Raw genomic sequence first — 25,445 nt, forward strand, 5'->3', positions numbered from 1 at the left:
TATATACAAGAAGTTTAATTTAAATAAGTGGTAATCACGTAAACCAAAAAATATTTATTATATTTGCAATGATTGTGCAATATGGTACATAATTAAACAATATACATTACAGATTTACTCAACCGTTCAATGGAACAAATATCCTTAGTTATATAACACGTATTATTGCTTTTTATGCTAATATTATTGACAAATTAATTGAATTAATTAATGTATATTAAAGCTTACTTTTGTACACATAATTTTGTATGTAAGCTGATTATGTTACTATCTTCACGTTTACAAATAAATAAAAGGGCGCGATACGATTGTGTTAGTGCATCATATAAATAATATAAAAAAAAACTGCTTTTTGCATACTGATGTACTTTTTCTTACTAGTTTAATACATAATGAATTTATAAGCCAGCTTAATTTATATATTTTCTAATATAATAAAATATATAAATCCTTAGATTTATGTATCTGTTTCATGATCATTTGTCAATCTAATAGGCAAGTAGGTAATCAGCCTCCTGCGCCTGACACAGTCGAGTTTTTGGGTATAAGGGAAGCCTGTTTTCTTTAACGTTCATACTACCTCAGGAATGAGAGTCGCACTCTGTAGCCATTAGGCCAATACTGCCCTCTTTCGAATGTTAATTCTTTCTATTAACTTAAAATATTAATGGAATATTATAATAATCGAAAAAGAATATTATATTATTAAGGAGAAAAATAATATCTCAAAACCAAATAAACGTGCATGTCATAGTTATAACATGCTGGTCTTATTCCTCAAGAGTATCGTTGATTACTCTCAACAACGTCAAGTGGAGGTAATTGGAGATAGCACGGGTTAACAAATGGCAAAATCTTTGTCCATGCTTTTTATTGCTCGCTTCAATTGGCATTGAATATATTTCAATAAACTACTGAATATATTTTTTTTAATGGGACAGGGGCTCATCTGATGTTTGTGTGTGTGAGTGTGTGAGTGCTGTGCCGGTTTTGAGGAGTTAATCACTTGTACCAATTTAAGCCTTTAGACTAATACCTGCAGCTGAGGTTCATTATCGGACGTCAAGGCAGAGTACAAAATACCATCCGTATCACCTCGACGTCCGTCGTTCCTCAACAGGGCGTTTATTAAGGTAGTTTTTGCCGCGCACCACCACTATGTGGAACCAGCTGCCCACAGAAGTATTTCCGAACCAATTCGACTTAGGGTCCTTCAAGAAATGAGCGTACCAATTCTTAAAAGGCTGAGTTATGTCTCAACCTCTCATAACACATAATGATTTATTAAGTTTATTTATCTAAATGTATATAGACAACAAGTTAATATATTTTTATCAATAGTGCATTGGCTTATAAATATAGTGTTTTAAGTACATATTTGTTATTTATGCAGTGGGTCGTTTACCTATTTATAAGATCTTATCTGTTATATACATTAAGACATAATACAGACATTCAAATGATTAGTTATTAAAATTGTTGTCTGCCTATTTTTGTAGAACAGGGAACAAACGGGCAGAATAAAACCGCCGCCCATCGACAATTTTAAAGTTTTTTTAAGTAAGTAAATCGGCACGCTGTTTGGTCTGGAAATACCGCTACGAACAGCTGGTTCAACATAGTGATGGTGCGCGGTAAAAAGTGCTTTAAGAAACGCTCAGTTGTGGAACGAGGTGATAGGGTTGGAATACTATATATTTATTTATAGGCCGCACCAACAAGGCACACATAAAAAAAGAGAAAATATAGATATACATATATCAATACACGTACGTACGGACGGTGAAAACAAACATAATTCATATAATAAAATGGATAAGTTTACATAAATGAAGATGGGCCAAAGGGACCAAAAATAACAAAAACTAACAAGCGTTTTAATTATTTCTTCAATTCTTAACTTATTTACAAATTAATATATTACATTTTCATTAGTAGTCAAATAAATTTACATAGATATTAAAACATTCACAAATACGTATCAGCGCAGTGGAAATGGCGCATCGTTTTCACAGGAGCGATTAGTGTCAATCTGGAGAGGACTCAACGAAGTAATTGGTGAGAGCACGGGTCAATTGTGGGGGCGAGCTGGCATATAGTTAAAATTATAACTAATTCTTTGTTTTAGATATGTTTAGTCAGCGTCAAATATATATATTTGATAAATTACAAAAACATTTTGAAAGATACACGTATTAGAAATTCAATAATGTTACTTGTTTTTTTTTAAATCAATTGGCTTCAAGCTTTAAGACACAGGGTGTAATATTAAAAATCACAAAATAATAACCTGATTTGGTTCTGAATCACTGAATAATGGACGGCAAGTAATACAAAAATATGACGTTTAACTACACTTAAATGTAACACAAACAATGATATTACAAGAGGAAAACCCTTGTTATTGAGGAAATTAAATGTACCTACAGTTGTGTAGTAGACATAGTATCTATATAATATTATAAATTAAGTTTTGCATTCTACATAATTGTTTTTATACTGTTTTCTTTAATTAGGGTTGCCTGGAAAGATCGCTTAGAAGCGTTGCATCATGTTTTTTTACTTTATATTTAAGAAGTGTAAATAAATAATTTGTAACTATGTATACGTATAGAATAGAATCAGAACTTTAATCATTAAAGACTTTTTCTTGGATGTATTAAATCCGAAATTACATATACATACTAATATGAAACTAAACCGAATTCAATCCCTGACTGTATATCATAATTCAATGATAGGGCATTTATAATGGAACATATTAAGCAATCATTATAAAATTACGTCAATACTAACAAACAATTTAAATGTAAATATAAATATTTATAACATATTTATTATTAAAGTTTACCACATCAAACATAATGCTTTATCCACAGCATATGTTAAAAGATATCTTTTCCTATATGACGATTATGGTAATTGGTAAAGATAAATGTTACAAAAGAAATTACTAACAAAACAGGGAATTAGGTATCAGATAGACATAACAATGTTTTTTTTAAAGTCAACAATCATTTATTCATATAGGAACAATGTACACTTATGAACGTCAAAAAAGAAATATATAGTAAATGCTTCTAATTTTACATTTACTGCCAGTGCTCAAATCAAGGGCGTAGAACGGAAGAGAAGAACTGGCGATAAACTCTCCGCCACTCTTTTAATTATAGGTAATATCAAGCGTTCTGCTAAAGCTATGTATGTATTACATATACATAGCTTTTCGAATTAATCTAATATATCAAATTCACACAAACAGAGCATGACTGACTACAAGTTCCAAAAACACTGAGGCCAAAAGTTAAATTCACTCACCGTATACTCCGGTAGGCCCATCGCAAACACCTGTCTGATACGACTCCACAAGAACATCCCACACAGGGCAAACTAATCTACTCACACGTTACATGATTTAGATGATGAAGAAATGATAAATAACCTTTTTGCAGCAGAAAACACTTTTAAACATCGGATGCGCGCACGCTACTGAACGCCTCTACACGTTACGGGAAACTGAGAAATGCGCGTTGAAGGGAAAATCGAGTGCATTGAATGCGCGGAAATTATATGTACGAGAAAAACTCTTGACAAAGGAACAAAATTCTATGGCCGTACTTTTATCACGTAAATTGGGAAATATTTTTTTTACTTGGCATATTAGTTTAAATTTGTAGAAATGTATGAGATAGTTGAAGAGAGAAGAAAATATCAAAAATAAATATATGTACGTAATGGATTTGTAAAACAATTTTTAATAAAGTAAATCGCATTCAGTTGTTATAAAAATCCTTAAATAATTCTCCGAATAGGATTTTACACCGCAATGAACCAAAGCAACAATATCGTTTTCCTACAATCTAGAAATAGAACATTTACGATAATGGAACATTTGTTAAAATCGGCATTTTGTTCTCAGAATAATGGTAGTAACACGCCGTGTCCATAAATTTAACTTTTAACTAACGAAGGATATATTTAGATCACTTATGAGCGCAATGTATTGTAAAAATGTTGATGTGTAATTTGTTAAGTTCAATGTAATGTACACCTATAAACAAGGCTTAAGCTATATGAAAATATAGGCATTAAGGCAGGCGTTGGACGACCTCCCACTACTGGAAATTTAGGGGAAAAGTCTATGAGGTCTATGTCCAGCAGTGGACGTGAATAGATTGAAAAGAACGATATTGAATATATCGTTTCCACATAGATGGCATATCGAAACATGACCCATGGCACAATGGCACAGGACTTCACATTATACCTACTGTAAATTCTACCATGACATAATATATAATAATTTTATTAATACAATGGATGTAGGATGGCTGTTCATTCGGTGAAGATGATGACTGATAGCTAGCTAAAGTTATATGTTAATGCAGGATTCAAATTCATTTGCGAACTATTGTCTAAACAGTACTTGACAAGATTAACGTTATATTTCTTCTATGACTAAGTAGATAATGAGCCGCCTTCTGCAAGACTTCATTGTTTTAAAGGTGCATTGAATCTACTTTCATGCCCTTCACGAATCAATCTCATACAAAATATATCATAGAGCGATATTGGCATCGCTACACGAGAGCAAGAGTTACCAAAACAGTTTGGACGAGCGCCAGCCTGTCCAAGGTCACAAGAAAATCAAACTGTTGATATGTTAGTTTATTTAAACGGGTTTTTATGATCAATATTTTACAGAAATCAACACTGTTGTGGTAGTTATAATTAATGATTTAAATTATTTATTTCAAAATGATAATTGTGAGAGAGACAACAAATCCAATACTTGAGGGAGGGGTATATAAAGAATAGTTTTTTTTCAATAGGTAAACATTTTTTAAAACGATATTTTACTAATTAATAGATGAAATAGGGGGAAAAACCATTTTTATTTGATGTAATAGGAGAGCAGGAGGTTAAGTGATACCGCCGCCAATGGACACTCACATTGCCAGAAGGCTCGCAAGTGCGATGTCGGCCTTTTAAAATGTACTAGAAGCCTCAATCAATTAAAGAATGCTAATGAGGTTACAGTGCCGGCCTAGTGGCTTGAGCGTGCGACTTCGGTCTCCGGCTGTGGACCAAAGGACTTTCTGTCTACGTGCGTATTACTTGCTTGTACTGCGCACGAGGACAAATAAAAAAAATCGAGGACATGTGTCAGACAGAAGGCTCACCTACTGGTTTCAAAGAAACGGATGCAAACTGAGGCCAAGACCCACTTAGAGTTGTAGCGCTACTGTATTGTTATAATGAGTTCAATTCACAGGCAAAAGACTCATGAGATGCACATTAAATAGCTTGTTTATTTAAGCTGTTAAGTTTGAAAGATTTATACCCTCACTTTTACACCACAAACAACACAGGCAAATTAGGCATTACTTTGTTGATGTATTAAATAATTTTTACTCTCTATTAAATAATTTTATTTTTATATTTTTACTTTATACGCCGGCTGTACGCATGGACAAGCATGACTCATTGTCCCGGTACGCTCATTGTACGCTTGCGCCGCATTTACCTCTCTTCCTTCCTACTCGATTGGCCTATGCGTCCGAGGATTCATTCCTTGTTTGTAACCATTCAAAAAAGTGATAATTCAATAATAATAAATGACTCCAGTTTATTCATAAAAATATGCATATCATTTCATCAATGTTTTGTTATGACGTTGACACGGTAAACTATCATCCGTAAACCGACTTTACAGACAACCATTTCTTTCCCTTTTGTAAATGTTTGAATCATTTTGGTACATATCTTTATAATTGTTTTTTGTTATATATGTATGTTAGCTGTAGACTTACCTGAGCGATGTCATTGAGCGTCGCCCGTTGCATCTCCAGATCCTTGACCCTCTTGAGCACTGCGTCTTCAGCTCTCGTGAGTGCTTCGATACCTTCCCATACTCGGCTAAGCTCCGCTAGACGCTCTATACGCGGACTGGCGCTGTCCGGAGACCGCACCTTCGGAAAATCATGAGTTTCAATAAAGAATAAAACATTAATAACAACCTTCTAGAAGGATCTAGAGGCGAAAAAAATCTTTAATTAATAATTTCAATTTTTTTTAACAACATTAAATAAGTCGCTAAAATAATATTACCTTTTGGTCTCGTATAGAAACATCTTCGCTTGGTTCTGAAGTGGGTTGAGAGCAGGTTTCATGGGAGCGTTCCAACCTGCGCGTGCGACGGTGTATGTGTTCTTCAAGCCAACAGGCCTATACATAAATTTATTTATGAAAAATCATTATCACCACAACTATGTCTACTATTATTGTTCTCAATGGGAACATATTACAACAATGAATAGGACTTTACCTGTTCTTGAATCTTCTCCAGATACTCGGTATATCTATCTTCTTCTTGCGCACACCTCACGCACGTAACATCACTAATATCGACTCTTTCACTCCTTAACGATTCCAGTTCACCGAGAACAATCCTCATCTTGCTATCTCTTTCGTCTATCGTGCGTTTCATTTCTTCCAATTGTTCCAGAATTTCTGTTTCTCTGACTGTTTTCTGTTCCAGCTGAGCTTCAAGCTTGGCAATGATGTCGCGTAGTAGAACCGTCTCTTCTGCGGCAGCTTTAAGCACTTTGTCATTTTCAGCCTTTTTCGTCTCCAATTCAGCTATTACTTGGTTCATTTCACGTGTCTGATTTTCTAATTGCTCCACCTGAGTTTAATATAATATTTACAAATTCGCCCGATAGGTACGTTTATTCATTTTGGCATGTTCCAAAGATTTCAAGTTCCTTCTTTGTCATCCAAACTGGCTAACTACGATGGCAACTCAAATTAAAATATTATACAAAGAAGCAATGTAATAAAACAATACACACAAACTCATGCATTTGTTAAATTATTAGTAAAAAGGCATGCAAAGCTACGGGACTAAACAATACTGGCAACGAACTAAATAGGAGAGCGTAAATCTACTGTAAAAGCTAAATAGAGGGTGAAAATGAGTGAAAGCTATGCGAAGGGGAAAACCACTTACATGTGCATCGTGTTGACGACAGTTGCACTGTGAGAGTCGTAAGCAGCGGATCTGTATTTGTGGACTTAGATCTTTATAAAGGTCTCAGTTGACTCGGGTCTCAGAGCTACCCCGAGCGTCTTTTGAATTTATCATCAAAGAGTTAATATTTGGGAGTAGAATTTAAAACTATTGACTACATAAGTGTTATTGTTAGTGCAAAGAAAAAGACAAAACACGGTTCGGTGCATTAGTGTGGTGCATTTCGTGAAGATAAAACACAATATCAAAACCATAACCGAAGTAACTGTGCAAGGGTTAAAGTTAAATCCTCAACCAAAGGTTAGTGTTGAAAGAAGAATTTGTTGTATCTACCAAACAAATTTAAAGTTAGAAATTTGTCTATTGGTAAATACAATACAGTAAAAGCTCCTTTGCGTTTCCTTCATTCGTGATGTCACTATTCGCGAACTAAATAAATGCGACCCACTTCCTATATTCGCGGATCTAATCAGTACATTTATAATAATAAAAAGGATTCCAATAGGTATCCAACCCAATATCCTTTGTCCACTACAAACTAATACAAAAGTAAAATAGACCTTATTACAACTTTGCCTAAAATATGTTTTACATGGTATCCCCGTTTTTCGTCACCTATGAACTTATCCCTATAATCCCATATAAATTATCATTCTGTATTCGCGGCATATTTATGGAACATATATGTACTACGCGAATAAAAAGCTTTTACTGTATTTAAGAAATTCTCCATTCAATATTATTGAAGATTACCATTAATTAATGTTTTACACTTGAAACAGAACGAATTAAGTTATTTTTTCAGCTCTTATAGTTTTTCAGAATTAAAAAAAAAAACATTTCGTTCTGCAAACACAAAGAACAAAACCCACCTCGCCCATGATCCTGGCGTTGCTCTGCAGTCGAGTGCTGAGTCTGCTATTGTCCTCCCTCAACTCGGCCAGCCGTTTGGCGAACTCGTCGCGTTCGGCCTCGCGCTCGCTCGCTTGCTCCTCCACGAACTGACGGGTCGACTTCAGCTGACGGTTTGCTGCTTCCAGCTGTTATTTATATTGCAAAGTGTTAACGGAAATATATTCACAGTAAATGATTAATTGACGAAATAAAACCTGATTAGGTCTGGTAATATAAAATCTTAAAATTACAAAATTTCTAAAATACAAACACTACAAAATAAATTAATAAAAGCACTATTCAGATACAATTTTTTAACACCTACTAATAAAATCTACCAAGAAACTAAAATTATGACGATTAATTATGTTTATAGCACCTGTATCCTTATTAAAAAAAATTAAATAACTCTCTACATAGTAACTTATCATTTCATAAAATCAAATACACCACTACTCGCAATACTCGTCGAGCGAGTTTGCTTATCTTGCCAAAGCCGCGCACAAATTATTTAAAGAGATCTATTAGGTATGAAGGTGTGCAATTGTTTAATCGGTTGCCGTCTAAGGTTCGTAACATTAGCGTGATTGATCAGTTCAAAAGGGCATTAAAGATACACCTCAGAATGGGCCCATTAGACTAAAATTGGGCTAGCTGATGGCGACGTGTATCTCGTTCGTATATACTTAATATTAAATTTCTCATGTAAATAAAAAATAATTTTTGTAATGAGAAATAAAGTTCTTTAAACATTCTTATATTAATAGACCTAGGTACATTTTTCCAACATTTAACAAATACAGTATAACGCGGTAGACCTGGGCCGCGTTGTAGAAGTATTCTCGTAAAATCGTTTTCAAAAACCAGGATCAAGAATTTAATATAGTTATTTAGTTTAATTATAATAAAACAAACAACCATAATTTTGGACTTGACAAGTCATTATAAATTTCACACTACAGAAATATACATTGAGAAATCACCACGTTATAGGGGGGATAAAAGTACTACAATTTAACTAAATTATTGTAAAATAAAACTAACAACATACACGGTACTAAATGAAGTTCATCGTTTAAAATAAACTAAATTAGCGATAAAGAAATGTTTAGCAACTCATACACAAGAGTACAAAGCGATACATAAAGCTAAAATACAACAAATTATGTACAAATAATTATCGTTAAATTAAGCATATATTGAAAAACTCGAAGTTTTTCTAGAACATTATTTTATAATTAATGCCAATAATAATAACTAATTGAGACTTATAGCGTGTTAATGAATGAGATCGTTAATTTTAAGTTTACCTTATTGCAGCAAATTTTATGCACGGGCGAGTTTGTCATCCATTTGATCTGTGCATGTGTGCGTGCCGAGTGCAAGAATATAAGCATTTTATCATTTAAGTGACGGATATATTATAAAATATACATGTATATGAGGATTATAGCAAAAAAGCGTCCTCTTCGCTTTCAATTTATCTATCAAACACTTTCATATATACGTATGTACAATACATTAATTCGTTTAATTAAAAATGCATGTCTAAAAGAGCAGCATACGGAGAAATGTATTACCTGTTGTTGCAAATCGTCCCTCTCCTTGAGCAGAGCCTCGAACTCGTGGTGGTTGTGCCTGGGCGAGAGCGCGTCGTCCAACGAGCACCAGCCCGTGCCGCGGGAGGACGCGCGTACGCCGCCCGTGCCGTAGCTGCAATTACGATCATTTATTACCACTGATTTTTACATCATATAATTACGATACCGATCTTTATAGGAACTAATCGCAAACAATTTTATAATAATACGTGACTTTGATAGAACGTCATAAGAGATACAACAACATAGGATATTAATACTTTATCATCTGAGTTTTTCAGCATATTTTTCTCAAAGCGATGAATTTAAAACACCTTGAGTAATATTGACTCACCCCTCAACGATGTCGTCACTCAGCGGTCTGTCACCGAGCGTCATCAGGTGAGAGATCTTCATCATGGCCGAATCTAAATCTGATCGGAGAAGATTCTCTCGTTGCAGACATTCAGACATTGCTTCCTCCATATTCTGAAATGTTAATAAATATTTCATTATTCACGGTTTTTATTTTATAATCTCTTTCTCTCTCTCTCTAACAAATGTAACTCAGTCCATTACCTTCCTCTGCATCTCACAGTTGTCACATCGCTGATGTTTCCGCTCCAGCTCTTCAACCAGCTCAGAGATCTGAACTTCACTTGCCTCCAACATCTTTTGTTCATTGTTTTGCTCTGTAAATTAAACAAGTATTTTAATGCCTGTCCTTATTATGGCACATATTCAGTAGATACTGGTAGTTAGTAGTGGCAACATGGATGAAAATTTTGAATTCGTGACCGGTTACACAAAAAGGTCCATATCTTATTTCACACTACTTCTTATAATAAACTGCGTTTACGTAAGCGAAACCATTCTCAATGATAAATGTCTGTAAAAATCTGTTATGTTTTATCAATTGTAGGAATATCTATATATTATACGAAATATCTGAAAAACTACTAATTGTATTTGTACGTAGTGAAAGTAAAACTTACTATTAATAGCCAATTTATTAGACAAGTCCAACAAATCCTGGGCTTCGTGGCGTAACCTCTTGAGAGAATGCTCTAATTCCAACTTCAGCTCGGCACTGAGGTCCCTTTGCTGCTGCAGGAAACCCAGGACGCCATCCTCATCCAGAGAACCGAGTATGGAATCAAGGTCAGGTGCAAAATGTACGTGTTTTCCACGGGAGACCAAGCTCACACTTAAGTCAGGTGTTGCGGGTCGCGAATCTTCTAATGTGCTGGAATAGATCGAGAAAGCTTATGAGTCCGAGAACAAACGAAGAGAACCGGTTTTGTAACTTTCAATAGTGATATTGATGCCGTCTTTTAGATCGATAGTTAGCGCTCCTATGGACACCACGGATATGGGAACTACGATACAAAGAACTACATCGAATGCTTTCGTAAACGTCGAGACATACGCACGTACGTAGACTATTGCTATCGGAAGTTACAGAGTATTGGAGCCGTGTTACTAGATTTCCAATTAGTTTAAACAGAAAAGTGGTAAAAAAAGTGTCATAAAAATGTTAATAAGTATATTTTTAAATTATCTTGTTCGGCTTTCTATGAAAAATGAAAAATTTTCTCAAAAAATCAAAATCCATTTATCTTGGGTAATCGCAATTTAAGGAAATAAGTTTGAAAGGAAATAAAAATACCGGAGAATTACTAATCCGCAAACGAATAAACTTCACACATTCATAATTGCGAAGACGTTCGCCAGAGTTAATAAACGTCTAAAACCACAGTTTCAGTTACACGCAAACCGTTTGGCACAACGCCAGCAGATATCGAGGATAATTAAGTACACGTAGAATAGATATTCCTGTCGTACTCTTCATAAAGTAAAACTAAGAAAGATATATATATTGGCAACTAGTTGAATGTTCACCACGTCTGTGGGTAATCCTTAATGCATATGACATGTATATAATCTAGACATTAAAATATAAATAAATAAATTATTTATAATACAACTACACTAACAAGTACATAATAGCCAATGCGATAATTTTGTAACTTAACATAGGATATTTAATGTGGTTTTTGAGAATTTTCTCTAAAAACATATAAAAATATCGATAGTTCCGGAGACATTAAGACACTATTTAGTACTCGCAACGCCTTTGTTATAGGGGTCTGGTGTCATCGCTCTGCCCGTAGGGACTGTAATGTAAATCGTTTTTTTGCAGTTTCAAATAGCCGTTTTATACAAATAAAATGAGTTCTGGCAGAACACTAGGATTACTAATAATTCCCTGAAAAACTTTAACAACGTAGCAGGCAAGCTGTAATTCCCGTCAGGTTTCTAGGTTGTGGGAACCATCCATAAAGATCTACTAATTTTTCAATATCTGTCCTCAGAACAAAAATTCGTGTTCCTGTCCAGATCGTTATCGGAAGTGACAAAGTATGGGTTCTGATTACTTTCTTTTTACTCTCATATTTATTTATTGTCATAATAATGGCAAAAACTTGCAATTAAATATATACAAAACCACTTGTCATTGTATTTCTTTTATAAGCGTGCCTCCTTGGTCAGGAGTTCTGGATTCCATCTCGACAAATTATAAGCTGATCACCTACACACACAGTTTTATATCTACTTACGAGTCATGTGGTAGCAACTTAGGAAGCAAATGTGCCAGCACAGTGCGGTTAAGTTCATCCTCGGCGCTGGCGCAGTACGCAACCAATTGCGATACTGCGCGTTGCAACGCGTCTGCCACACGTTTTAGTCCGTCCCTGAAATTAGTCATATTTATTCAATTCAAAGAAAGGTAAAAAATATTCACGATGTTTATGGAACAAGGTATTTTGAAGAATAACAGTATCATATTTTTATTTATGATTAAGCTTTAATGGTTCAATACACTCGGTTCCATTTATTTTATTTCACAAAATATCTACGCAACGGAACAGATTTTAACTGAATGAAATTCTAATGCAATATTCAAACTAAGGATATGAAAAAAATTATATAATTGTGGCAAAAAAATTTTGCAAACCTACCTTTCTTTAGTAACCTCTTCCAATTGTCTATTCTGATCAAAGCTATAGTTCCTTTTCTGTCTCCATTTGTCTGACTCCCCGACTGCCTCGTCACGGAGACTCGACAACTGTAAATATAATACATATATTATTTATTACATTCATTGACGATTATGCGTTGTTTAAAGAGCCACGGAAATAAATACACCTTTTCGTGTTATAATATATAAAAATGTTTGCCAAAACTTGTCTGCGCTAATACAATACTATCACAAATTTAATTGAAAACTAACACTAGGAAATTTCATAAAATGCAGAAAAGAAGGTACTCTAAAATATATGTTAAATTTAAAAGAGTGTCATGTTCATTTCTATACATTACTGTAAAAACTGATAAATAAAATCAATATGTATTGTTCTCTGCTTCTGGTCCTGTCCACAGTACACGCGCATTTATAAGTAACCTTCTTAAAATCTGTACTAAAAATCATAGAAAATCCAGAGAGACCAGTGGGGGCTTTTAAGCCCCCAAGGTTGCGACATCAGCATTGAGACATTCAGGGTTGGTATGGCTGCCGCTAATGGAAATTACAGAATAAAGGTTCAGATATCCCAGGTTCTAATGGTAATTTAATACTATCCGCCAGATAAAGGTGTATATATGTATAAAGGTGTTCAAAGCCTCCAATAGGTAAATAATGTCACATGTACGCAAACTGGCATTAGAGTGATATGAATAAATTTAATACATAAGACGCTTTAAGAGATATATAAAGACTAGCAGACCCGAGAGACGGCAGCGCTCAAAATTTATTCAAATCGGTCCAGCCGTTTAAGAAGAGTTCAGTGACATACACACGTACAGTAGAATTATATATATAAAGATATGTAATAAGTTTATATGCAAAGTAATTCTTTCGTTATTATGATTCAATTAAATGGTTAAAGCCAAACTATATGGGCATCTTTCATTTAAGATGACTACCTTATTAGACTTTAGAACAGGGTGCAAATGGACAGAAGCTTCACCTGATGTTAATTGATACAGGCCTCCATGGACATTATCAATCTCAATGCCAGAGGGCTCGCGAGTGCGTTGCCGGCCTTTTAAGAATTGGTACGCTGCTTCTTCTTAAAGGACCCTAAGTCGAATCGGTTCGGAAATACTTCAGTGGGCAGCTGGTTTCACAGTGGTGTGTGGCCAAAACTGTCTTAAATATTGCTTATGTGGAACGATCACTGTCAACGTCAATGTCATAATATCTTAATTGACGAAGACTTCTATTATTAACAGTAGAAATTACATTCCAAATTAAAATGCTATAAAATACCCACCAGGTACCTCCTCAGCACAACCATTTTGCAATCACATTTTCAACACTATTTTAAATATCCCACTCACTTTGTGTTACAACGTTCAAACAATACAACGAAAATATTGCTTCTTTATGTAGATTATAAAACCTACTAATAATAGATTATTTAAGCGAGAAATCCATAATCCTACATCCAAACATAATGTCAATAATTCAAAATTAAATTTGCTCCAGAAAGCTTGCTCTAAATGTATTTAATCTATTAATATTACAATAACAGTGAAAAGAAAACGTACAAGTGACCCACTTGAGTGAGACAAAATAGGAATGATTTCATCTTCTACAGTTTAGACATTCAATATGAACGTAAGATTGTTTACTGTTTTAAATTATTAATACCTAAATAGAATTATAGAACTGAGAAATTTCGCTCATTGTTAAACACAAATGCCTTTGCAATTTAGGATATTACAATATAATAATAATACGTTTTTATGTTCATAATTATGATTATATGGATTGGGCAATCATTTAAAGCATTTTTGTTAGTCACCTTAAGGAGGAAAATAGAACTAATAGAGTAACTTGTTATCGAGTCGAGATTTTATGCTTATCACTCCCATGACAAATGCAATATCTTTTAAAAGGACAAAAGGTTTTATGTATATTTTGCTTAATACCTCGAAAAGTAATATTCGCTTATATTATACTGGAAGGTTTCCTGTTAAATATTAACCTACAACAGCAACCCTTTAAAAAAAATTGGTCACACATATTAATAACCATGTATGTTTCCTTTTCCTAACCTTTTGATAACTTTTTCTAAATATATCCTCATCGTTTAACGGGTTAATAAATCAGTGTACCCTAATTTGATAAGAATATTAATTAATCCTGAACAATTCCTTGAAATTGAAACTTGAAACTAAACAAAATGGTTTTCACTAACCTCAAACAATCGAAACAATATACTAACGTTTTCGATTGACATGTGCCGATATTTCTTCGTAAACTCTTGCGCACACAATCCTTTTACACATTTCTTAGAATAGACTTTATCACAAATCGTAAATCAATTACAACAGTCGTACACTGAAGAGCATTGTATTTAAGCCACTTTAAGAAATATGAGTCGGTAATTATAAATTCGCTACTACCTCTATTTTGACATTGATTTGTGACTCATTTTTATAATTTTAAATAGTCCTAAATTGTTTATAATTGACAACAAAATTTAAATATGCTAAACTTAGTGCTTTGATTATTTTGTATAATCTACATGTCCTGGGTTTGGTTTCTGACGAAACACCTAATTGATAATCGTTTTTAAAATAAGATGTGCAAATTTTTCAAACATTATATGCTGCTGCACGTTGTAGGGTCTTTATTGGCCCACTTATGTGTACACAATTACTATTTCTACGAAAACCAGCGGGTTAAAACAATGGGGAACCGGGGTTGCAACATAGAAAACACAGCTGCGCTTTGAAATAAAATCTTCACAAGTTAAACAAGTGTAAAACATACATTGTGTTACCAGCTGTAGCCACGATTTGCCTACTTGAAATTAGGAACTCCTATATATTCATATAGTTTATATAATGTCGGAATTAATAGGTGTAATAAAAAAACTATTTGAGTTATTACGTGATAAACGTCGCAAATTCAATGTAACAAAAATGGGCTGATGTTATTTTAACTTTTAAAAATAACAAAGGCAAAGAATGATCACCTACTTGCCTATAAGGAACAGCAAATAATCACAAAACAAATACAGAAATTTGTGGCCGACCAACATGATTATTTTTAACTAAAGAAGTTTCTCATATCTGAAGTTTTTTAATTGCGTCTTGTCTAATCGGAAACATAACAAATATACAAATATAATAAAATATCCCTATCCTATATCATTCAGACATAAGTTGACAGGACTACAAAATCCAGTAGATTAGTATCGTAGTAGATTTTAAATTAAATGTTTAATATATGTATATTAGTATTATTGTTACATTTAACATTCGCTGGAACGGTGAAAGAAAACATCGTGAGAATTCCGGCTTGCGTTAGACCCAAAAAGTCGACGGCGTGTCTCAGGCACAGGAGGCTGATCTCCTACTTGCCTATTAGATTGAAAAATGATCATGAAACAGATACAGGAATCTGATGCCCAGACTTATAAAGGTTGTAGCGCCACTTATTTATTTTATTTTAGCTTCAAGCGACAGTATACTAGTTATCTTATACTATGACTACGATGTCGTTATAAAAATTTTACACAGATAAGTAATTTAACCGTTGTCAAACAGTTTTCAACCTAACCATAACACGAATAAGGCACACTATTCCACATCAACGTTAACGTAACGACCGAGTGAGTGATATATCACAGACCTGTTTGAGACGAAACATTTGTTTCAAACAATAACAATTATTTCCTTCAATTATTTACTTTTGAATGAAAACCGTCAAAACGTTGTCAGGTATAAAAATAGCAATTATTAATTATTTTAGAAGCTTAGCGTTTATTGCCAGTTCTATTCTTCCCTTCTATTTGAGAACTGGCAGTAAATGTAAAATTAGAAGCATTAATATGCATTTATTTATTGCCGAGTCATAAGTGTACATTATGTTACCTATATGATTTTTTTACTTTTACTTTACTTTACTTTAGGTGTACCGAACAGTAGTTTCATGAAGCTTGCAACAAATATAGTGGCTTTAATAATACACTTAATAAAGGAAAGGGCCAAGGAGAAGAGGGTGCCCTAAAAAATGGTGTATTGAAAAAAAAAAAAGCGATAGTAGGCTGACCCGGCAAAAGTTTGTTTAGCCATGTATATTATTTCTAGGAAACATTTTTTTAGTTCAATAAAAATAACTACAATAATAAAAAATAGGGGTTGAATAGGGTGAAAATTAGGGGTTTTCTGTATTTTTGTACACTGTAGCATAAAAAAATAAAAAGGATTTTTTCTTTCTCAAAAAATAAAAAAAATTGTTTTGGGTTGGATACCCCTTATCACTTAAGGATTTGAAAGATAGATAGTAGCCGATTCTCAGACTTACTGAATCTCCATAAAAATTTTCATAAGAATGGGTCGAGCCGTTTCGGAGGAGTATGGGAACGAGAATTTTATAATATATAAGATTATACAGATATTTGAATAAAGCTAGACGAGTCCTTTACCCATGAAGGAGTCTGATCAATGGTACTGAAGGGAGTTAAGATATTAGGATAACAATAAAAAATATAACAAATCTAAAAAAATTAACTGTATATTTTATTCTTCTCATTTGTAAAGATAAACAGACTTTTATTATTAATATAGTAAATAAGACAATTTTAATTTGCTAATTAAGTTGATAATTCTGGTTGACAAAGTCGTTTATTTATGATCACTTAAATAGTTCTGTGTATACTGAAACAGCATCTATAAAAAAAACTCTTCATTGTTTCCAAAGTTCCGTAATTGGAAATGTGGCAGGACACATGTTTGTATGTTAATCATTTGAATTTTTATAGGTGAGCAAAATTCTATGCCAAACCAATTATTATCATTGAATCGGAATCAAACTAAAAAACAACGGATGAAATGCAACAAGCTTTTAATCAACTGTAACACTACGGTATAAATCTTAACATTTGACGCTGAAAAGCTCAATTTTTTAACGAAATTTAACAATACAGTGGATATTCAACTACAAAGTCATGTAAAGAAGATTATTGTATTTCCCCTCATTGACGGTCCGAAATATACTTAGGGGAAACGATTTTAACGTCCCACATAAAAACACCACCCTTGTGTACGATCCTAATGCTAAGCAAAATTCAAATATAATACTGATGTTCAATTAACTTACGTTCCGCGAACGCTACTTCTTTAAACACAAAATAAAATCAATATTATTGTCTTTTATTGACATAAATTTTACACATTTAAAGAAAACACTTTTTTACCGGATTGAAGTTATGTATTTTTATAAATTTACATAACATATTTTACATAATTTTAAATTTTTCCGACGTTTCGCGTGCTTTACAGTGTGCGTGGTCAAGGTGTCACCGTTGACCGGTGTTTTCTTTAAAAATCAATATTATTACGATTTCAGAGGTCGTGTGTTTTTGATCTCTCTGTTCATCAATAGATTTTTCTTAATATTAGCGCAATTCATATTTACTAACACGGTAAAGGAAAACATCGCGAGGAAAGATATCTTAGACCCAACATTAACTGGAATCAAATGTCAGGCAAAGCCCCTAAATTAGAGAATGTCAGGCACAGGAGACCATGAAACAAACTGTGAAATATGTCAGACACATGCCCCTTTGTGTGGATACTTTATACATTAAGGTCCTTTATTCTATATCTTTTACGATAAGCTCCTTTGAACTCGAACAATTAGTTTCATGATACGAAGCACCAGACAGTTATTAATACCGAGATAAAACGACACATCTGGTACAAAAAAACCTTAATTAATTATAAACAAAGCTTTATTGAGTTGTACGATGACCCCGCTTTAGCTTCCTTAGATTCAATATTCTTATCATAAATACACTATATGTTAGTTCGTTATTAATGTAAAACAATGCAAAGTGTAGTACAATGATCCCTTGCTATAATAGAATACTCTAAAATAGTTCGTGAGTAGACCAAGATTAATCGAATTAAATTATATCCTATTTAATCTCACAGCTCACAATTATTTATGCGCAAAATAAAAACATGAGGCAAGTTTAAGTTTGAATTTGTTTACATTATGTCTAGACTAAGTAATAATTAACAAGCGCGGCTTATAAACCACCAAAATGTAAGCATTTTTCTTTTACACGATAAATTCACACATTTTTATCACTTGTCCAACCTTCACCAAAGGAAAATAAACCGTAGTATAATAACGTATAGCGCGTAATAGCGTGCACGTGTACGCTCACAACTGCGCACGCAAAGTACGTGCGACTACGACGCGGCCAAAAATGCACTGATGTTTACAAAGTTGGGTGGGATGCTGCATCTGACACGTATTTAGCATTTAGGGAAACTTTCCTTCTATTAATAAATTTATGCCATTGACGTCTGAAATTCAAATTAAATGCATGACCAACTTTTGCATTGATACAATAAATATTATGTTTAACATTTAGAAGACACGGAAATTAATGATTTTCATAAACGTAATAGTTACCTATAGTTACTATATGTTATTATCAATAAAAATCAGTGGCTCTGCAACCTTTTTACATTATTTTTGTTAGATTTCTGTATCTGTTTCATGATCATGTGTAAATCTAATAGGCAAGTAGGTGATCAGCCTCCTGTGCCTGATACACGCTGTCGACTTTTTGGGTCTAAACAAGCTGGTTTCCTCACGACGTTTTCCTTTACCGTTCGTGCAAATGTTAAATGTTTAATAAAATATTTAAAAGAAATCCCTTCAATAATCACCACTTTACAATTATTTTTTAAAGCACCTAAACGCGGTAATTATATTCTTAATATGTTACTCAACTATAGTTTTACTATAACAAGTATTTCTGTCTTAATTTAAAATTAACGTAAATGGTAACACTTACACCATAAAGGAAAATAAACCTACAAATTACAAAAAGCTGCTTAACTAATTACACAGCGGAAGTCTAATTGAAACAGACAGACGTAGCGTAACATATTCTCAACGGATCTTCACGTCTCATCACTGGATTTATTGTATGGAGATACACTTAGATTGATTTAAATGGACGCTTCTTATGTTAGACGCTTTTTAATTTATTTTCTATGTTTGTGTAATAATTTTAGAATCAGTATTGGCGTGCGAGTCATCTCATCAAGGGTCGTAGATTCGATCCCCGACTGTGCTTGGACTATATGTGTGCATTTTACACTCGCAGAAGTAAAACATCGTGAGGAAACCGGCATGTCTAAGACCAAAAAAGACGACGGCGTGAGTCAGGCACATAAGGTTTATCACTTCCCTATTAGAATTGATCACGGACCACCTAAAAGGTTTAGAGTCTGGTATATAATAATTTTAGAAACGAAAGGACCAATTTTAATTGCTAATTTGCTGATCAAATGATAAGTTAGCAAATGATAAGAGCTAAATAGCTCTAGACGTCATTAGAAATACTTTCATTGTTCGAGCCGAGCCGAATTATTTCTACACACAATATAATTTAGATCTCCAAAGAGAAACTTTGGGAGCGCTGCCGAGAAACTCCGATTAACCAGCAGATCAAGCGACGCAGGTGGAAATGGATGATAGGCTAAACACTAAAGAGATTCCAATCATATCCCCAATCAGGCGCTTGATTGGAACCCGCAAGGAAGGAAGTGCGGCCGTTCCAAGCAAACCTGACGTCGTACAGGAGACTGACTGTGGACCCCCTCTGCCCCATCTAGGGGTTATAAGACATTAAGTCAAATCACACACAATATCAGTAGAATCAGCGTCACTACATTTTTTGTTATGTTTTAGGAGGCAAACGGGCAGGAGGCTCACTTGGTGTTAAGTGATACCGCCGCCCATGGACACTCACATTGCCAGAAGGCTCGCAAATGCGTTTCCGGCCTATCAAGAATTGATACGCTCTTGTCTTGAAGGACCGTAAGTCGAATTGGTTTGGAAATACTTCAGTGGGCAGCTGGTTCCACATAGTGGTGGTGCGCGGCAAAAACTGCCTTAAAAAACGCTCAGTTGTGGAACGACGGACGTCGAGGTGATACATTTCATCAATTCAACCAACCAATATGAACATAAAAAGTTACTTCCTTAATATGTATTTTAATAATTCATTGAATGATGAAAAATAAAAAACTTTGACACGCACTTCGCAGTATCCTGATTCGTGTAGGTATAAAATCGACGCATAAAATTGTCTTCACTATATTTAGATTACATCCTGCCTCGGAGTAGGGTCACCAAAAACAGTAATTTTTTACAATGAATGTAAAAAAATTGTATAAATAATGTTTTTTTTGTTATTTTGTAAATATGTAGATGAACGTATTAAGTCCGTAAAATATATTTATATTAGACTATTCCTAGTTCTAGTCCCAAGTATTACTGTTTATGTAGACCGTATCTGTCAGTTACTAGACCAGTGTTTCCCAACTTGGGGTCCACGCACCACAGGGGGGCAATATGATTGTTTAAGGGCTATTCGAAAATTAATTAAAATTATTTGGAATTTGAATTTCAGTTTTTCATTATGTTTTGAAGAATAACTTACTGTGTTTCGTTAACAATTTCCTTCCTAAAACATATCATTTAAGTTTTTTTAAATGAACAATATTTTTTTTAATATTAGAAATTATGTTACATGGAGGGAGGAATTAGAAAGGTGGTCACGGCACAAAAAAGGTTGGGAAACATTAGACGGTAGTCACTGATGATTATTAATACAAATATCGTTTTACATTGTTTACTTATTTCCCATATCTCCATTGAATAAACATCAACTGACTGCAGAGTATTTCTAAGTAATGATACCGCAGGAATTGCAAAGCCGGAATAAATAGTGGGCTGGTCAGATTTAATAGACTTAAAACGGAATATTGAAATCATATTCCAAATTATTAACAGATGTACACGTGTCAGCGCAAGTTGTGTAATTTATGAAATGCTTCATGCTTAGAAATGTATATTAAAAAAAGAGTATATGTACTTATGTACACGCGTTAGAAGTTATACTTCTTTGGCGTATGGAAAAAATATTGGTTGTTTGTAAAGTAGGTTTACGATCGAGATGTTTACGTGATAACGTCTTATTGGTGATATAAGTTTTTGGGAAGTAAGGAATTAATGAAGATAACAATTTTTTCAAATTTTAAATTACATCTATCGTTTTATTCACACTTTTGATGATAAATTTCGGGTGTAAAATGACAAGTTTACTTATTCGACTATGATATACATTTTTCTTCATACATTCACGGAATGGCTGGCAGCGCTCGAGATGAGACGGGAGATCGGTCCGTCTCTCTCTCGTTATACCTGGGATCGCGCTCGTGAGGTTTTGGTGTGACACAAGTTTCTGAACATGTCACCCGACTAAAACGATTTTAAAGACGTTATCACGTCAAAAATCAGTATTTGATGGCGGCGCTAGAGTTTTTTTAGGGCCTCAGATTATCTCAATCTAATAGGCAGTTAGGTGATCAGCCACCTGTGCCTGACACGTCGTCGAGTTTATGGGTCTAGGGCAACCCGATTTCCTCACGATGTTTTTCTTCACCGTTCGAAGTTATGTTAAATTGACACATAGAAAGCAAGTCCATTGGTGCACAGCCGGGGATAAATCCTACGTCATCAGGGATGAGTCGCACGCTGATGACAATACCGAAACTGCTTTTGCCTTATATACGGTTTAAAATTGTCACTGTAAAATGATAACCTCGTATGTCAAAAAACCATTTATTTTTTGTTCTTAGACTCTTATGTCATTTAACTGGTATAATCATGAAGTAAGGACTTATTTATGTTGTTAATAAATAAGTCCTTTTTACCATCTAAAACTATGGACAAAAACACATAATAATATTTTAACGAACATTGACGAAATGAAACATTTTTTTCGTATCCTGTAATGTTTGGTTCTCTGGACATACGAGGTTATCATTCTACAGCGACGAAATGTTTTATGTAAATAATATTCTTACCCACTCTACAGTAGTAATTGTAAATTAAGAACCCACTAATTCTTATTTTTGAACCTTTAAGAATAAATGGATTTTGAAACAACATCCAACCATAATGGAAATCATATACCGCATAAGGAACACGCAAAATCAAGACTCGAACGCTCTCTCTAAATAAATATTTAACGAATTGATATCCAACTTCATGCTAACATGACATTAGATTAGAATAGGCCACGGGTCAGACCGATCAGCACAGGAAGTACTTTATCAAGTATTGTATTGAGATGTTCAAACGTCGACCTGTGCTACCTTTGTCAAGACTTGAATAAAACTTCTTAATACCCAAAGACAATAAGACTTCAACCGAACTGCCCACAAAATGATTTCACGGATTTAACTATACCTAGTAATTTGCCAAGAACATTTACGTTCAAACCGTGATTCAAATAGTTTAAGCTTATGGTACGTTTGTAAGTAATATTTATACAGATAATAAAGGTTATGATTTCATATAGAATGTTCAGTTTCACGGTCATACTACATACTCGTATGTTGTATGGGAAGGATAAAGTAACCTCTAAGAAGCTTGCTGTGAAGGCGAGACGGTATCTTATTCTTGGCCGCTACTTGCAACTCTATACAGAGCAAATTCGTACCACATGGAAAGGCCTTAAAAGGCCGGCAACGCACTCGCGAGCCGTTTGGCAATGTAGCTATGTAAATAGCCTCCTACCCGTTTGTTATATATATTTTATTTTTTATGAACAGCTACATCTAGATTTTTCTTTAACCGTGATCAGTCGTACCGTGGGTCCTTCACCACACGAAAAAGTTAATTGCCTATATAGGAATGTATATTTTTAAGATTCGAATTCTAGCGGTCACATTTTGTTGACACTGCTTCATAATTTCTTCCTAAATTCCCATCGAATTAACAAATAACGTGCTAAAAAATCACAAGCTAATAAAAACGTGTCCTCTCGGAAGTACTTGTCAGAGGTACTTGAGGGCTTTAGGAAGTTAGCGACAACGCTGATGTCGCAAAATTCAATAGGGCTCCATGCGATTATTTACCAGTAGTTTTGACAAATAGTCAATTTCTTTTTACAATAAAGTTCACAAAACAGAGTGCGACTTTACTTGAACTATGGCCTATACAATAATTATAGCTACTTAGGGTCGATTCGACCAAACAAGAGTAAATCTTAATCTTAGAATAAATCGTCAGTTAATCGAGAGTAAATCAATTTTACGTTTTACCAACTAGAAATTCTAAGAATAGTGGGCTTATTCGGGAATTGCTACTATACCGCCGTTTCGCACGGAATAACAGCTATTCCTAGAATAATTTAATGGCGTCAGTCAGTCCAATCAGCTGATTTCTGTCATTTCACAAATATGTATTCTGTGTTTTAATTTCAAGTCAACGCAACGCACTAAATTAATAGTCTAGCATTGTATAATGAAACGTTTAAACAATTTATTATTTATTTATTTGTTTTTAGATTTTTTATTTTCTATAATATTAGAATGAAATTCAACTGGGCTCAACAGAAGTTCCTTTTTAGACGAAAGCCTCAAACAAACAAGAAATAAAAACTTTTTGTTGTCGTTTGACACCTGTTAAAATCTACTTTTTCACACTATAATACGGCAAAATCGAGTTGACATGATGTATGCTCTTACACTGTCCCGTTGTAGAACAACATTTATTTGCCGAGATTTATTTTCGTTCACCATTCTCTTGCTATTCGCGTATTGTTATTCCTAGCACAATTATACTATCGATTACGTGGACAAACGACTATAGATTTACTCGAGATTAAAATCATGGAATTGATTATTCTTGGTATAGTTACTCGTGTATAAATTGAAGTTTGGTCGACCCTAAGTGACTTAATTCTCTACAATACTAAGTCAAACTCGAAATATCTTTATTCATACAGGTAAATAGGCCTCAACTAAGGTAATGTTAATTAACAGTATAAGTGTTCTATGTTTTGACACTATGTTCGTGTTTCCGACCGCACTTGCACTTATATTCACTACACTAGGTCTATTAACTCAAAAGGTTTAGTTCTCTTTAGGCGCCTTGTTCCTGTTGTATCAAGAAGTTGGATTGCCTTAGCATTCTGTCATTACTCAAATACATTTAAGTGTTTTTTAAACGCCATAAACACGTATTCAGTTTCTCCTTTAAACTTAAAACTAATTTTGTAGTTTATTAAAGAATCATCAATCAATAAACCTCTGCTCAATGGACAGTTTTAATCATGCTTTAAATGGCAACACAAATAAACTTACGATGTCATTAAAAGCTACTTCTTCTATATAACTAGTCTAGACTTTCAGGATGATGGAAATTCTATAAAATATCAAAATAGACATTACTCCAGTAACATAATAGTTTCTTTAACATTAAAATGCGGAAGAGTCTGGAAGGAAGCGATGCATTAAACTGCGAACTCACGCCTTCTTGGAAATATTATCGTTCATAGAGAGATGTTGTATAGATTTCTATAGAACAGAGGGCAGGATACTCACCTGATGTTAAGTGATACCGCCTCGTCCATAGACATAGCTTGTTTGGCTTTAAAAAAGAAGAGAGAGAGAGAGAAGCCAAGAACTTCATATTCAAATTACAGATATTAAAATTTAAGTTGCAGTAGGTGGTCCAGTCTGATAAGTGCAACTAAAAGGTCTTCAACCGAAATCTAATTTGTTACGTAAATATCAATTAGGCTTGCACACACCGTGTACAGCTGCGTACATAATTTGTTTTGTGCTCTGGTTACTTATATAGGGTAAACGGGATAAATTATCTTTCGTATGAAATTATTACGTATGGGAAGACGATAGGCCCGCTATGGAGGATAGCTCAGGACTGACTACAGTGGAACAATCTGGAGGAGGCCTATGTCGGAAGACAAGCAAACACCGAAGAAGATTTATTATAATAAATGAGTAAAGTAAATTCA

The 25,445-nt window shown here is 34.0% G+C and overlaps 1 protein-coding gene across 12 annotated transcripts in view; it reads right to left on the minus strand.

The window, feature by feature from the left end:
* The window catches only part of LOC125061051 (pericentrin), a 53,957-nt gene that overhangs the window by 15,679 nt on the left and 12,833 nt on the right, over positions 1-25,445 (minus strand). For 6 of the 12 annotated variants that reach the window (XM_047666192.1, XM_047666195.1, XM_047666191.1 and 3 more), the window contains 12 exons: positions 12,531-12,637; positions 12,129-12,263; positions 10,503-10,753; positions 10,087-10,199; positions 9,863-9,996; positions 9,508-9,640; positions 9,238-9,285; positions 7,906-8,073; positions 7,013-7,063; positions 6,329-6,688; positions 6,112-6,228; positions 5,814-5,972 (listed from right to left, as the gene is read on the minus strand). In XM_047666192.1, coding sequence (XP_047522148.1) covers positions 5,814-5,972; positions 6,112-6,228; positions 6,329-6,688; positions 7,013-7,063; positions 7,906-8,073; positions 9,238-9,285; positions 9,508-9,640; positions 9,863-9,996; positions 10,087-10,199; positions 10,503-10,753; positions 12,129-12,263; positions 12,531-12,637 — 1,776 coding nt within the window. Of the gene's footprint in view, positions 1-5,813; positions 5,973-6,111; positions 6,229-6,328; positions 6,689-7,012; positions 7,064-7,905; positions 8,074-9,237; positions 9,286-9,507; positions 9,641-9,862; positions 9,997-10,086; positions 10,200-10,502; positions 10,754-12,128; positions 12,264-12,530; positions 12,638-13,844; positions 14,013-18,671; positions 18,800-25,445 lie in introns of those variants that run through there. The other 6 variants (XM_047666199.1, XM_047666201.1, XM_047666202.1 and 3 more) reach the window with 6 other exon arrangements.

Source organism: Pieris napi, chromosome 22 (genome assembly GCF_905475465.1).
Source record: "Pieris napi chromosome 22, ilPieNapi1.2, whole genome shotgun sequence".
NCBI classification, from domain to species: domain Eukaryota; kingdom Metazoa; phylum Arthropoda; class Insecta; order Lepidoptera; family Pieridae; genus Pieris; species Pieris napi.